This window comes from Numenius arquata, chromosome 6 (assembly GCF_964106895.1).
Source record: "Numenius arquata chromosome 6, bNumArq3.hap1.1, whole genome shotgun sequence".
Taxonomy (NCBI): domain Eukaryota; kingdom Metazoa; phylum Chordata; class Aves; order Charadriiformes; family Scolopacidae; genus Numenius; species Numenius arquata.
The window spans coordinates 18,566,975-18,583,757 of NC_133581.1; the positions used below are offsets into that span (position 1 = coordinate 18,566,975).

Here is a 16,783-nt window from a genome sequence, read left to right on the forward strand (position 1 = left end):
AGGTACTGGAAGGCTGTTATAAGGTTTCCCTGGAGCCTTCTCTTCTCCAGGCTGAACAACCCCAGCTCTCTCAGCCTGTCTTCATAGGAGGGGTGCTCCAGCCCTCTGATCATCTTTGTGGCCCTCTGCTGGACCCTTTCCAACAGGTCCATGTCCTTTCTATGTTGAGGACTCCAGAGCTGGACACAGTACTCCAGGTGGGGTCTCAAGAGCGCAGAGTAGAGGGGTAGAATCACCTTCTGTGACCTGCTGGCCTCACTTCTCTTGATGCAGCCCAGGATGTGGTTGGCTTTCTGGGCTGCCAGCGTGCACTGCCGGCTCATGTTGAGCTTCTCATCCACCAGTATTCCAAATCCTTCTCTTCACGGCTGCTCTCAATCCATTCTCTGACCAAGCTGTATTTGTGCCTGGGATTGCCCTGTCCCAGGTGCAGGACCTTGCACTTGGCTTGGTTGAACTTCACGAGGTTTTCATGGGCCCACCTCTCAAGCCTGTCCAGGTCCCTCTGGATGGCATCCCTTCCCTCTATTGTGCTACATAGCTTGGTGTCATAGGCACTCTATCCCACTGTCCATGTTTCCAACAAAGATGTTAAACAGCGCTGGTCCAACCCCTGAGGAACACCATTTGTCACAGGCTTCCACTTGGACATGGAGCCATTGACTGCAACCCTTTGAGTGCAGCTGTCTGGCCAGTTTCTTATCCACCGAGTGGTCCATCTGATTTTGAGAACAGGATGTCATGTGCGACAGTATCAAATGCTTTGCCTAAGTCCATGATGACAATGTATTTCAACATGTGAGCTTTCTAAGTGATGGGTAATACATCACGTTTGCATTTAACTTATTTAATTACAAGCTTATGCTATATCTGACAATAAATGATGGGCACAATATTCCTAGCTGTTTTTCATTAGTGGGATGCGTTTTTTGTCATTTTCTGCTTTAATAGAAAGAATAATTTAATAATTTAGATATTTATTCCTCTATTTTTTCCAGTTACAGTTTGAACAAATTTTAGTGATACATAATAACCAGTTTTCCCACAGAGATAGTCATCTTGAAACTTCTATATTATAAACTTTTTTTTATAAGTTGCTCAAGAGAAGGCAGGTACATGAACTAAAAATAAATTCAAATCCCTGAGGATATTATGTAGATGCTTCCTTCAGTTGTATGCATTGGAGCTTTGGACCTTTCATTTTAATTGTGTTCAGTAATTCTTCATCTCTGAGCAATTTGAAATTCCTTAGGGGAAGAATGAACAGAGATAAATCATAATCTGCAGTTAATACAATGTAGCTCTTGAAAATAAATGCCTGGTGTGCAAATGTAAAGTAGATTGCAAAATTGATATTACCCTTATGTGTGATCAGACGTTCATGGTACAAATTGAAAATGTTGCTTGTGTTGTTTGTTACTGACTGCTTACAATTAGTTTGAGAAATTTGCAATAAGATCCACCTCCATAGGGAAATTTCTTATGATTTGTTATGCATGCATGCACATTTTCCAAATCACAAGTCTGCTAAAATGTTTCAGAGTCAATCATCTCATCCCCAAACTGCCTCATATTAGTTGGAAGATCACAATTTCAGTGGGAGCAATATTCTGATAGGACTTTGAGAGAAATATCAGTCTATAAATTGTTTTGTGGACCTGTTACCTCTTACTTCCTTTTATGACAATGCAGTAAAGAACATTCATCCTGGCTGCAATGAAGTCACAGTAGTATGTGGAGTAAGACTTGCATGGATACTGGAATAGAGAAGGAAGCTACTTCTATTAGTTAAAAAATGAAAAGGCCAGCATATGACGAGGTATTGGCTTGCCTCCAGAAATGTATAAGAATTATAATTTTATTTCATTCAGAAGGAATTATTTTTGTTTCTGAAGGGGAGGTGGGGAGGAGGAGTGTTCCTTATTTAAGTTAACGGTTCAGATACAGGACCAGTTCAGTTTCTCTTAGCAAAGGGAAGTATCACCCGAGGCAAAGTGTCTTTTGCTACCCTATTTCTTGACTTGCTAGATTTCACAAAACTTGTGCATCTTTAGTCTTTATGTCTTAGTATGACATAATGCACATAACTCCTTCTACCTTGGTTTTATCTGAATTTGGTTGTCCTGAGTACCAAACTTGGTCTTGAATGTACTTGATGCAAACAGCTAATCAAGTGAGCCTATACTTCAGCAATTCAGTAGTAAAGAAGATAAAAAAACATGAACATAAGAATAAAATAAAAATGCAGGAATGGGTAAAACATTCCTGTTACCTGGAAGGTAGTTGGGCCAGATAGGAACAGTGAAGTTTCTATTGTGACTTAAGTCTTCATATTAACTGAATTCAGGTCAGAATTCCCAGGTATTTTAGCAGTTCATGAAAATGAAATTGTTCTCACTTATAGATAGGGAAATGATGGGTGAGGATTAAACCTTGAGTGTGACCTTGAATGCCTGGGGCTGCTCTGGGTCAAAATCCGTGTGAACTGTTCGTCTTTGCTTTACTAGAGTGAATTGGAATACTCTTGTGGCAGAGCTAATTAAATTTTGGCTCAGAGTACAGGAGAGGATTGTTATGATTTAGTGATGGGGTTTTGAGAGAAGCAAAAACAACATGAACATCAGTCTCTGCTCTCCCAACTATTGGAAACATCCTGTTGTGTGAACTGGAAGACTGATGCACTTGCTGCTGTGGCTAAAGATTTTTCTTCCCTTGTTCCTTTGCTGTTGGATGCAGCTTTTCTGAAAGGAAGAATGAATATTTAAGCTTTCCTCTAATTTGCAAGATTTGAAGCCTGATTCTGCGGGACTGCAGTGTGCACACTGCAGACAGGTGCTTAGAATGCTGTGTGGTAAGATGTGCAATGACTGGAAAATTCAGTTATTATTCACCATTGCTATACCAAAACCATCTGTGTTGAAAGGGAAATAAATTTATTTTTTTAAGTGGCTAGAGAGGGGCTGAAGAATTTTGTGGAAAATCTTACCAGACTTGCCAAAAAGTTCTTCAAGAAAGAAAACTCAGTCTTTGTATTCATTAAACGCAGACCACAAAACTTTAATTCAGGAATAGATATATGTTTCCAAGTAATGGTATGACGATAGAACACTGATAGAATCAGTAGCAAAATTGAAATATAGTCATTTTTTTCAAAGCAAATTGAGTTTGGAAATGTAAATACCATACTTAGTCTGTAGAAAGTTGTTCTTGTTTCAGAAGACTCAAATACATTACCTGATTTGATACAAGGTTTTGAGTGGAGGCTGGAGCAGTGTGACAATTGTTTTGTATATTTATTTTTTTAACACACTTTAGTTTTGAAAATTTTTGTAACATAATAAGAGGTTCTCCATTTTAAGTGACTTCAACATTTTTTGTTTACCATTTTGTTAAAGCACTGGAAGCGAAGGAAAAACAGAATCAATATGGGGTTAAAATCATTGAAGCCCAACCCAATAACATAAAATCCAGCAGTCATTAATCAATATTGTGAAATTACTTGTAGATATCCAAATTGAAGCAGGACTACTCAAAAATAAGTCAATTAAATTCAGGAGGAATTTTTCTTTATGTAGAATGAACCCTGTACTAGTTATTGGTATTTAGGTAATTGCCTCTTTCAGGATGAGCCCAAATACACATATCTTTTCTTTCAGCTTATCAACTTCATGAGGAATTTAATAATGGAATTCACCTTTCAGTGTAGGATATTACCTGCTAGGAGAGCAAATCTTAAATGTATAACACACACTTACCATGACTTTCCAGTATTTTGGAAATTACTTGTCTAGCATTTTGTCCGTTTGTTTTTCCCACTTATTTTTTCAAAAATCATGGAGCAGAGACCCTAGCACTGTTCTCTAGAAATCAGGGATAAAAGGAGTCATGGAATATATTTTTAAGAAAACTTGTGTTATGGAAATGTGCATTATTTATGTAGTTTCTCTAGAATTTTTTCCTCTTTGTATTTCGTACTATTTCACTGTGTGTGTTCTCTCATTTTGAAATGGTAAAGGGAACAAGTACTAATATGTGCAAGTGTGATGCAGTCCCTAGAAGACAAAAAAAAAAAAGGCAGTGAGATTATTTGTGAGGAGGTGATACTTATTTACAGCAAAAAGTTAATACATGGTTTGGCAATTTTCTTTCTTTTGCAGCCACAAGAGATGTTTAAAAGGATGGTGGTTTACAATTCATCATTTAGATCTAACAAAAAACAAGTAAAATAACCTTTTCCATGTTTTGTGTGGTACTTCTTGTTTTGCCTGATCATGAACCTTTCCTCTCTAATCCTATTACTCAGTTTCTAAAACAGAGGATGAAGACAGCCCTAGTGCGTGAAAACTGCTAGTCTTTGTAAACTTTCAGTGTGTGCCTGTGGCTCCTGCTAGTCTGGACAGATGAAGAATGAGAGGGTAGTAAATCGTTCAGGTTGAACCATCTGTAACTACTTATATGTTTAGTGCAATCTTTAAGGTGGTTGAACACTGATAACTGATCTGATACTGGCAGACTAAAGAAACAAGGAAACCTTAGGAATGTAAAAAAAAATTTTAGTCTCCAGTTGCAATGTGTTCAGTAATAAAATGTTTACTTATTTTAATAAATGAGCTATTATCATAACACAGTTATTGGTAGGAAATCAAAGGAACTGGTGGCAGAAAGCACTTACTCATATAGTCTTTCTGTTTTGTGTAGGATTTTTCTGCTGTATTAGTACTTATATTGCTTTCCTCTGTCATAGTGATGAAGTTTTCATGTCTTCCTCTATGGTTGACTGGTGGTTCAATAGATAGTCCCTTGAAGAAGCGAACTTTGTGTTTAACTTCTCTGCTGCTGCTAAACATGCCAGTTTCTGTGCAAAACACCTTCATTAGTGCAAGCTAAGTTAGATGCATTGCCATGTTATATGAAAGTGTTGGCACACAGTTTCTGAGCATTTGAGTGGTAAACCATTAAGATAAGTAATGAATGTTTTCTTTTTCAATCAGTTTCGATCTAGAAGGGAAAACTGTATTTGGCTGATATAAATCAAACTTTCAGATTGTTCAGTTGCCATTGAATGTTAGTATGTTCTGTATATATAACAGTTGTGTTCTCAGCAAATGTGGTTTTTGGAAAATTGTGTTATATCTGGTCATGGGTTTCTCTTTTAGTTCTTTTTTGTTTATCTCAATCAGGTCTCAATTCCTATTGACTATTGATGCTAGAAACTTCAGTGAGCAGTACCACTGGCTTAGGTGCTTGTGTTTTGGTTTTGGGGTGTGTTTTTTTCTTAAATAATAACTTTACCTATAATATAGAAGTCAGTTATTTCAGTGCAATCATTTTAATGTTACAAATTCTACTTGTGTTCAATCTTATGTTATTGTAAGTCAAGAAAGGATCAGAATGCTCTTCACTCTTTTGCCTGAGATGTCCTGAGTAGTGGGAGGGTAGGCTTAGCACCGTGGTTTCCACTTGGTGTGGCTTGGTTCATTAGTCCCTGCTTGGATATGGAGTGCACTCTCTGCTCTCCAAATTTGTGATGCCCATTTCTGGGAAGATGTATTACAGTTTAGTGGATGTCTTCATTGTATTGTAGCTGTATTTGTACATTATTGGATCCAGATTATACTACTTCTTTGCCTGCAGGTTTTTTGTTGTGGGGTTTAGGGGTTTTTTTCCTGTTTAAAAAATTATTTTCCCAGGAAAACTTTCTTCAAGGGCAACATCTGTTTTTCATGAGGGTGACCTGGGACAAAGAGTTCAATGACTTCCCTTAGATTACATAATGAACTAGTGACTTGGCTGAGATTGGAGTTCTTTCCTCTAAGTTGCTTGCTCCAAGACCATAGATGTCTGCTTCAGCCATGATTCCAAAGGTCAATACCAATTCAGTTATTCAAACTATTAGTTGTTTAGGTAGCTATCATTGTAAAATGTTTCTCTTACAATTTTAGTAGAACTATTAATAATATTAATACACTTTGTAAAAGAATGAATGATTGGGATTTTTTCCCCAGGATGAAATTCTACCCTTACTGAGGTCTGTGATCACATTCCCATTTATTTAGTTCCTCAAAGTTAGTAGTTAACAAATGTAATGCAACCCATACTAATTTAAACGCTAAATAAGATCTCTCATGTTCCTATTGCCAAAAGATGCTTCTAGTACATATTTCTCTATGGGGGAAAAAAAAAACCCACCAAACAATTTTGGCAGTAAGCAAAAGTTCTGCAGTTGTGCCCTGAAGATTTAGCTCTCTGGAGCCTGGGCAGACAAAGTCATGCTTCAACCCTTGCAAATGTTTCCTCTAACTCAGAAGAGATACAGAATGAGCACATGATTAGCTTAAGTTGGTCTTCTGATCTCGGGGAACGGGTGAACAGAGAGACAACCTGCAGGAAAGCCAGGGTTCACGCTGTACTATTCAATATGCCTGTGTGTAATGGCTGCCAGTCCATGCAAGAGTCAGCAGCAGCACTGTTGCATGGCCTGTATAAGTGTGGTTAGACAAATGGGCAGCACTGTTGTACATCTGAGGGTCTGCTAACGCAGACCTGTATCGTAGTGCTCACTGACTTTGTCAGAGGCAGTGGTGGTAAGGATGAGATCTGACCCCAGAGAATCATTCAGAGTCATGTCAAAATTAGGCAACTAAGAAAGATGATAACAGGAGGAGGCGTTTGTGTTTTCTGCTGCAACTTTGTCATTTAACAGCCAGTCCTTAAAGATACCAGAGGAATCTTAAGCTGTGCATTTGATTTAAAAGTGGGAAAAGTCTTAGCTGAGTCTGAGAGTGGAATAGACCTTGTCATCAGATGGATCCAATAGAAAAGAGGGCAATAATGAATATATCAAGCTTGATCACGCACTGAACCATGGGTCTGTGTCAGATACTGGCTTGTCTGCTGTGTCAGCAAAAGGCTGTGTGGTTCTGCCTTGTTCCCATATCCCCAGGTTATTGCAGCTTGAAGCCACAAGAGTGATAGAGCATTTAGGTGCCTCAGTAAAGATTTCTAAGTCCTGACTTTAATATGTAGGGTAAGTGCAGAGTTTTTATAAATCTCCAGCATCGCCCATACAGTCTTACCTAGTAACTACTAATCCTCCTCAAGAAACCACTGTCCAAACACCATTCCTGACTGCTGACTCAGGAACTCTCATCTTTGCAGAAAAGGTGGCTCCTGCTTTTTCCCTGCAGTGTTGATTTCACAAGAGTAATGTACTAGGTTTTGAAAATTTAAGGTGTGGGTCCTCCCAGACCTTAAATCTTGCTCTACCTAACTGCAATGTTATCTTCCCCATTTCAGACACTTCCTGACAAAACTTCTTAGTTCTCCACAGAACCATACGAAAACAAAAATGATTGTTGTCCTGTGTTTGCTTGTGGTGGTATGGAGCCAACTCCCTGAAACTCCATGGAAAGGAGGAGAGAAGGGGGCTGGAAGAGGGTCCTACAACCCAGACACTGTGGAGTAGCGTTTCTGACGGGTGAATTGGAGCCTGTCACTTCTGCCTCTCTTAGATAGGGCCCAACATGGCGATAGTCCCAAGAAATGTTGCTCAGAAGAGTGTGGCAGAACATACCTGTCCATGATGCTTTCCAGATTTGTTACTGTTCTGTCAGGTGTAGAAAGGAACTGTGGAGCTGACAGACTGGAAAACAATTCCTTGAAACTGCTCCATAGTATGACCAGCTCAATCTGCTGATATGTCATAAGGTTTTGAAATATCTTCTGACTGTCAGGATGGACTATTTGCTGCCTTTCTGTGCTTTTCTCTGTTTACTCTCTTCTTTCATAACTTACAGAATTACATGTTCTTTCGCTAATAAATAAAATGGTGTTTGTGTGTTAAGTGTGTGGATGAGCCTGATGTTTTTATAATTAAGTATTTTTTTCTTCTCAGGGCTTCCAGAAATATTTGGAAGACTTTGATCCATATTCAATGGTAATGAGAGAATTCAAACGTGTCTCATTGTTTCATATGAAATAAGCTGGAAAAAAACTCATCCTTGATTTTGAGGGCTGTGAGGAGATTCTTGCTTGTTGTTTTGCTGGGGCTTGTGTATTTGTCTTTTTTAGTCATGTTGAAAAGGAATTGAAAAGGAGCTTTCTTGCGGGAAAAGATACCTGGTGTTCTGATCTTCCTTTGTCACTGTTTTGGAGGAAGGAGAAGTCCCTTTTCTCCCATAAACTACATAGATAAGCCTAATTATTTTGTGTTTTCAAGATGGAAATGACTAATCATTATATCTTTTTGTAGTTTACACCAGAGCAGATTATGGGAAAAGATGTACGGCTATTACGAATTAAAAAGGTAAATACTCTATTATTTGATTGATAGTTAAAGGATTCATGTAAGCATTTCATGTCCAGTCCCATTTACTGGGAGGAAGGAAAGACTAAGCTCCTGTTGATGGCAAAAATTAACAGCCTTTTCTGAACTAAATCTTTTTTTTTAATAGGAAGGATCATTAGATCTTGCAGTTGAGGGAGGAATTGATTCTCCGATTGGAAAGATAGTCGTGTCTGCCATCTATGAGGGTGGTGCTGCAGACAAACATGGTGAGTAACAGTGGGGAATTTGAATGCTCCTACAAACGGGCTCCTTAGGCTGGCTGAGAGTCGCTGGCTTATTTCATAGCTATGCCAGGTACTGAGAAGCACACTCAGATTGTCCAAGGCAGCCAAGTTCTGCCTCAGCTCTTAAGAGCTGAAGGCAGATCAGAGAGGCTCATGGTTTGAAGGGTGCTGCTCAAATTAATAATTATGTAAAATTTATAAATAGTGTTTAAGAAGAAATGGTTACTGCTGCTGTATTTGTATCATTACAAAATTTTCAATAACATGACCTGTTAAGAGCTATTCTCTTAATAAGGGCTCCCCTTTCTCTAGTCTGAAAAAAAAGCCAAAACCAAAACCAACACCTGATTCTCTGGTATATTCTGTTAATTAAGGAAAGCAGAATATGGTCTCCATTATTTAACAGTTTCCAACCAATGACATCTGTAGTACTTCCATGTGCAAAGCAATTACCTGACCATGGCTACACTACACTGCTTAGTTTTGTTTTTAATGCTACTTTCAATAGTAATTTGTTTTGTAAAACACCTGGCTTTATTCCCAAAATCCCACTAAAGGTCAGAGCCTTCTGGCTAAGAGCTTAGCTCTCTGGAAGGCACAAGAATGTGCATACCAACAGATCCAGGCTTTGCTCCTACTAGCCAGTATTTCTCATCCTTTCCTTGAGAACTCTCGTGATGACCAGGTAGACGGACAGGACAATATCTCCTTATGTTGTCTTTGCTGACCTTGTCCCAACCTGCACCTAAGTTCAAGACACTCTTGCTGTGAAAACATCTCAGCTGCTTGTTCTCTGAAGTACTCTGTTTCTCTTTGAATCTTCCCTGTTGTGAGCATCTCTTATAACTGAGGCTGTCCCCTTACCATCTGTGTTTCCCCCTCTTCAGATTCAGTCCCAGTTAGCTGATTGTACTTCATTCTAGATCAACTAGTCAAAGGACTAAACATTACACATGCTTTTTCAAAGGAATGAGTCCTGCAAACCCTTGACAAATGCCACTTATACCTTCAAGTCTTTAAGTAATGCTGCCATTTTCATAGCAGTAACAGCCTACAATCAACCCCAGTTTGTAAGCTGTATAGAGGGATTACCCAGGCAGGCAAACTGCTACTACAGAAAATTTTATTAAACTAGTTTCTTACTGGTCATGATCAATAAGAGATTAGTGTGGCTTTTCCATGCCTAAAAATTCCTTTTGCTTTTGCCTGTAGCAAACTTTTTTGTCTGTGTCAATTTTTAGTGTAAGCCTTCACACTTAGTGAAGGCACTTTTCATTATATTAAGTACCTCATAAATACGAGACAGAAAAGACTCATGGAATTTTTGCTTATGTGTATGTATACCATATCTGTCTTTTCACCAGGAGGCATAGTGAAAGGGGATGAAATATTAGCTGTAAATGGCAAGATACTAATTGACAGCAAGCTGGCAGAAGCACAGGCAATGCTAGCAAAAGCTTGGAATATGGGTGGGGTAAGTAACCTGGAGTACTTAATTCTACCTACAACATTCATTTGAGGTATACTTTTCTTTCATGACATTGTCACATCAACACAAATAAGGTTGCAAACATCAAAAGTAACAGGTATGCCATGTACTACTAAAGTGAGATGGAATCTGCATAAGATGTTGGTATATAGCATCTCTGAAAATCATACATGTAACTTATTTTGAAAGTTCGTGGAATTGAGCCACATGTCAAGATTGGTATTTAAACACATTACATTCTGAGTGTTTATAGTACATTTATCTGTAGAAATCTCTCTTTGATATTGAAAATTACTTGCAAGCTGATTGGAATTTTATGATAATAGCTTATCTTAGCTTTGATTTCTTAATGTACAAGTAACACTGCACTTCAGCTACAGTGAGTGTTTTCTCTGCAAGAGCTGTATTAATTGGTAAGATGACCAAAGACAGGATGATTCTCAGAATAATTATTTTTAAAAGCTTGTTGCAAGACCAGTAGATTTTTCTTTAATTTCAGGGTACAAATCAAACAGCTCAATCTTGAAATGGTCTTCCTATAGAAGTCTTTAATAGAGATATTTCTGCTGCTACCTGTGGTTTGCCAGGAATAGATTGCCTTCCTGATTCTCTATCTGATATTCCATGGTGGTCCACTAGCCATCTCTAAAAGCAGTATTTAGCATCATGTGTTTGCCTGTGCATTTCTTTTTCAGGATTGGATTGACTTAGTTATTGCGGCATCACCTCCAAAGGAATATGATGATGAAGTGTAAGTGCATAAGCTTTTCTCTCGGGGGATTAAAAGGCTAGTAACGACAGTCTATACAGTTTGCTTTTTTTATCAGACGTATTTCAAGTATTTATTCCTCATGGACTACATAACCTTCTGCATCACATGGTTGCTAACTTGATAGTTATAAGTAGGTATCATGCATTACAGCAGTGGTTCGCAGACTTTTCAAAATGGTGATTCTTAGAATTGGTCCTACGTGACTACATACATTTGAGGTTTTGGTTTGGTTTGAGGATTTGAGGGGAGGTTTGGTTTGTTTTTTTTTTTTTTTTGGAAATTACTAACTTTAGTCTGGATCACCTACTGTGGTCCCGTGGATCATAATTGGGGGAAACAAATGCCCGTAAGCATTCTTCATCACAACAAGACAGTTAATTCTATTTTGTGGAGGTTTTTTAAATTAGATTCCAGTTACTATCCTTGTCTAAGCCAACCTAAGTGTAAAATTTTCAAAAGAGCTAAGTGATTTGGATGTCTTGGCAATTTGTGATGTTCACAAGGCCCTATTTCTAAAGATAATCATCATAGCTGTGAAACAGAAGAATCCATGGCTTAAAGTGTGAGAGAGATATCAAGTCGATACAACTTGGCTTTACTTTGGACAAATGCTTTCAAAAGAAAGACCAGTGTTTTCTAGCTTGACTAAAGGAAAAGTTTTGAAGATACCTTTCCTACCAAGTAAAATGTCAGAGGAAAGTTTTGTAGTCTCTATTAACCCAGACTCTTGTTCTATGTAGAATACTGGAGTATTAGTTGCTGTAAATCAGTGTAGTTTTACTGGCTAAGACCAATTGAAGATTGCTGTAAAATTGTGTTTAATACCTGTGCATAAACTAACAAGCAAGGAAGTAACTGTCACTGTTATTTTTGTTTTCATATCCTGTATATTTAGCCCTACTATTCCCTCCTCAACAGTCAGTCCCAACACACACAGAAAGGTTTTTGAAGGCAGTGCACCTGTGTACAGACAAGGGTATCTCCTGCAGCTGTAGCCACTGCAGTATTCCCTCATGGTGAATAGCCAGACCTGGGTTAACATGACTGTCCTTTGTGAGGCTGCGTTATTTTTTCAGCATGTGCCTGCCTGTGCATTGCATGCCATGCTTGCTTTTGTTCCTGGCATGCTGGAGTGTTCTTTGGGCTTTTGCCATGCCTGACTTATTAAAATATAAGGATTTAGATTCTACTTCGTAATGTCCCATAGAGGTCTTCTGCAGAATTGGTTTATCGTCTGCTAGACTATAAAATAAATAGGTCCTGTCTAAACAAGTAGGATTAATCTAATTTTTTTTTCCTTATCTGTGGACCACTGCTGTGGCTTTGTGAATTCATACGTACATAAGTAACAACAAATTACTTCCTTGTTAAGGCTTGTCCAAAGAACAAGTTTCCATTTGTATTATATGACAATGTGCCTGTAAACAAGTATTCATGACTGGTTTTCACTGAAGTTTGCTTGTGTTAATTTGTCACTATACAACGGGTTTGTCCTTGTCTCATAAACTCATCTTACTGTGTATGGTTTCTCTATGCTGTAATTGCTGTAAGTATAGTCATAGATCTCTAGATGAGCCAAGGTAAGATTTCTTGTTGCATGGGCATATTTGTGGTCTTCTCAATTATTACCTGCAATACAAATCAAAATGACTCAACTGAGATCCAGTTATATAAAATTGTACTTACCAGAAAGACTAAAAATTGCACTACAGTTAAAAGAATCTGTTTCACTATCTCTTTTTCTTTTTATCTACAGGACATTTTTTTAAAGAAGGCTACACTGGAGAAATGAAGTCTTCTCCCTGCAGAAACCTGCTGCTCTGTAAATTAATAGGAAATCAATAACCACGTGACATGCATCTTTATTTGAAAGAAACGTAAGCAATCAGACATATAAATTGAAATAGAGGCTTCAGATTCTTCAGGTAACTGGAGTAGTTTCAAATCATTCTATGGACATACAGCAAGAATTTTATGCAAGATCATTGAGGACTGCCAATAAGCATAGTTTGCTCTGTGAGCTTTCAATCTATTTGTTGCTATTTGGGGGGGAATTTTTGAAAATAGTCTTCCAACTTTCCTGGAAATAGACACCAAAATGGCAAACGAAGATAGAACACAGATGTCTGTTCCCACATGCAGTATTTGTGATTACATGTTCACAGGCCAGCTTGAGTGTGAAAAGGATTATATTTTTACTCTGTATATAATGATTTTCCCTGGAGAGATAGGAATGTATGTAGGTAACTTATGTTCTCACTCATATTCTTCTGGCTCTCTTAATGTCCATTTCTGTGGTTCAGTTGTGAGTTGTTTTGAGTATGAAAACCCTGCTGAATGAAGACCAGTAATACCAGGAGTGCTAGCATTATAAGGAATAATTTTGGTGATGCTTATACAGTATAAAGAATCTTCTCTGCCATCAAAGTAAATAGCTAGCAAGTAGTCCAGATAAAATCATTATGTGTAGTCACAGTTATAGTAATGAGTATTTGTATTGGTGGGAAAAATTACTCCCTCACATAGTCATGGGTGGAAAATTTGGGTGTGATTCACAATCTGCAGTTATGTACTTTGTTCTCAGTGAGGCTATATATGTGACTAAACTGTGCAGGAAATCAGTAAGTGTAACATTTCACTCATGGTGACTATATGTCTTTTGTTTAAGTAAATTACTCAAGACCATCAAATCTATACTAAACTGGCATAAGTATGATTACAGTTGTAGTCTCAGTAATTTCTATGTTATCAAGAATATCCCCTTTGAAATGTCATTGTCTTCTTTCCTTCCTTGTAACTGCTGGTTTGTGGTCTGTTTTTTATGTTGTGTTTTAGATTTTTCTTACCTGGACTAAATGAGATCCAGTTTAGAGTTCTTTGGCATATCAAATTCCCACTGAAATCTTGCCTTTTCAAGATTTGGAAACCCTTCTTTCTGTAACACAGGAAAATAACAATTATGTTCCTGATAACTCTGTACTTAAATGGAGATGATTAATTACATTGATTTTCTTCATTTGCAGTATTGTTCCAATATGCCAATTAATGTGTCTGGCAGAGTACACGTGTTAAAATGTTTAAAATTTTAATTCTTGCAACTAATCCAGAAATAAAATTGAATTTGCCAAATGGAAGAAGTCGTTTCCTGTTTGTCTCCAGGTTTGTACATCATAGTAATAGTTAATCTGCTAAAGTACACAGATTTCTGAGTTGATTTTTAATAACAGATCCATTTGCAACAGAATGCCACCCTTGTGGAACTCAAAAGAAAATTCACTCTGCACAGTAGGGAACTCAGCTGAGTTGCAGGAATCTTTTACTGAGTTTTTATGGGCAAATTTGATCATTTGATAGTTGGCAAACTACTTAGAGTGCAGCTGCTCCAGTTTATTTTGTTTGCTAGGTCTTTGTGTGCATCTATCCAGAGCTGTAGACTTCCTAACCAACAGGCTGGTCTAAATGCATCAGGATTATCACCAGAGGGAAAACTGCAGCAGGATGTACTACTCCTGCTGCTCTGGTTCCCAGTTGCCTACGTACTGCAGCCATCTGGGCTGTATGACAATGCAGATAGATGAGTGATGCTATCAAGTGTTCTCTGAAGCGATGCTCTGGTGCTATGAGAGCCACAGTAAAGAACCAGTAATGAACTTCAGCCTGCAACCAATGCTTGATTGTGCTATCACTGTCTCAGCACACTAAAAAACATAATACAGAAAACTTAAAGGTTAGATATTAGGAATATTTTTACTGGTGTTGCTTTTTCAGAGACAAAAGGAGCACAGAAGATTGAGCTGGGAAATCTGTGGGAGTACCAACAGTTGAGTTGCAGCCTTGCTGCTTAGTCACAAAACTGTATTTCTTCTTCCCATCTACCTTGTTAACTTGATTTGCTCGGATACAGCTTAAAAGACATGAGAGGCAGTTGAGGAAATAGTTACTGTGCATTACTTCATGTATATAAGAAAGTGTTACTTTGAGTATTTAACCTGTGTTAGGATGGCAGAGTTACTTTAGGCAATGTAAGGAGGTGATGTTAGAAAAAAGAAGGTTGACACTTCTGAAATCTTAAAATTATTTTAGGCCATTCATCAGGTAGTTTATTTTCAGTATTTCTGGATTTCAGTGCCCTGAGACTGGATCACATCTTTCATTTGCCAGCTAGTGGTCAAGGAGTCGGAGAAAGCTATGAGAAAACACAGTTTTCAAGCAACTTCCCTCTCAGTTACTTTGGTGTGTGTAAGCAGAGTGTCCCAGATGTAAATAATTTCAACAGGCGCCCATTTGAGTTGCTACTACATTGTTTTCTGGTGGCTGTAGTAGTCACTACATGTGCCCATGCCTCACCCCTGTTCAGTCAAGCCAGCTGTGAAAAGATAACAGTAGGGTAAATGGGACTTTCTCTTTTTTTCAGCCAACGTCTAGTTTCCTTTGGGAGTATGGAAACTCTGACCTGATGCACATACTTCACTGACAGTATCATGAATGTTTCAAACAACTTTTAACATTAGATGGTTTTTTGTTTTTCATTTGCTGTAATCTCAGAGGGAATATGTCTAGTTTCTCAGAACTGTTTGTTTGGTTAAGACCACTAAAACCCACTGTCTCTCTCTATGGGATAATAACCCAGAGGAAGAGTTTCTCAGAACTGTTAACAGTCATTCTTATTCTCTCAGGAATTTGTTGGCCGTGTTACTCACAGCGTTGTCTTCAGCATACCCTCACAGTTGCTGAACTGGAGCATGAATTACATTAGAGACTTGAGAATTTCACATCTGCTCTGTGAGCCTGTGCGTGCCTGTGTGCAGGCAAAAAAATGTGAAGCCTTGTGCGTCAGAACCGTGACATACATTGCAGGGTAGGAAATACTGTTGTTTGTTACTCATGGATATTAGCATTGGGAAGTCTTTGATCTATTTACTGGTGCTATTCTACCACTTTAAGAACTCAATTTAGCCATTATTTATCATATGACCATGGCATCTTTTAAAAATGTTAAGTACATTTCAAAGAAGTTGTGATTTTTAAAAAATGCTCTATTTATAAACACTTTTATATATATAAAGGAGAGGTGTATATGAGTAGACACACTGATAACATTTTTAATCAATTTGAGTAGCACACATACAAATAACCTCAGCACTTCACAAATATTGAATATAAATCAATAAGTTGTTATAAACCCTCTTGCCTTAAAAACAGGACTGAAAACCATGGTTTCATGTCAAAGGATGTATGTCTGGTTGTAAGGAGCTTGGTACGCAATAGCTGATACATGTTTTCTGTATGCCTTAGCTGTATGTTGACTTTGATAAAGCAGGGTCAGACTCAGAGTAGCTGCTGTGGAATTTTAGCCACCTTTCACCAAAGAAACGTCCACCTGGGATCTGAACTTTACACCATCTAAGGACTAGGTCTAGTGTAGAGAAGCCAGCCTCTTACTTGTAAGGAGGTGACCCTTAGGATTACAAATCAGATGAGTCTAAAATCCTTTATTATCAATTTATGATAATAAGGGATTCACTTCTCTTCTCCCAAGTGAATAATGGCAGGACCAGAGGAAATGGTCTGAAGTTGCGGCAGGGGAGGTTTAGATTAGATATTAGGAAGAATTACTTTAATGAGAGAGTGGTCAGGCACTGGAACAGCCTGCCCAGGGAGGTGGTGGAGTCACCATCCCTGGAGGTATTTAAGAAATGTGTAGGCATGGCACTTCAGGGCATGCTCTAGTGCCCGAGATTGTTGGTTTGTGTCTGTTTGTGGGTGGGGTGGGGTGTGGTCGTGGGTGTTTGTTTTGGTTTGGTTTTGGTGTTGGTGTTCTGGGATTTTTTGGGTGTGTTGTTTTTTGGGGTTTTTTTGTTGTTGGTGGTGGTGGTTGGACTCGATGATCTCAAAGGTCCCATCCAACCAAAAATATTCTGTGATTCTCTGATAAGCTAATAAGTGTTTGA

The 16,783-nt window shown here is 38.2% G+C and overlaps 1 protein-coding gene across 1 annotated transcript in view; it reads left to right on the plus strand.

Moving 5' to 3' along the window:
- Positions 1 to 11,827, plus strand: part of USH1C (USH1 protein network component harmonin) — a 50,499-nt gene extending 38,672 nt beyond the window's left edge. The window contains exons 20-26 of the mRNA XM_074148747.1: positions 4,158 to 4,220; positions 7,895 to 7,936; positions 8,252 to 8,305; positions 8,454 to 8,553; positions 9,936 to 10,045; positions 10,756 to 10,811; positions 11,728 to 11,827. Of these exons, the coding sequence (XP_074004848.1) occupies positions 4,158 to 4,220; positions 7,895 to 7,936; positions 8,252 to 8,305; positions 8,454 to 8,553; positions 9,936 to 10,045; positions 10,756 to 10,811; positions 11,728 to 11,827 (525 nt within the window). The remainder of the gene's footprint in view (positions 1 to 4,157; positions 4,221 to 7,894; positions 7,937 to 8,251; positions 8,306 to 8,453; positions 8,554 to 9,935; positions 10,046 to 10,755; positions 10,812 to 11,727) is intronic.
- Positions 11,828 to 16,783: the final 4,956 nt, after the last annotated feature.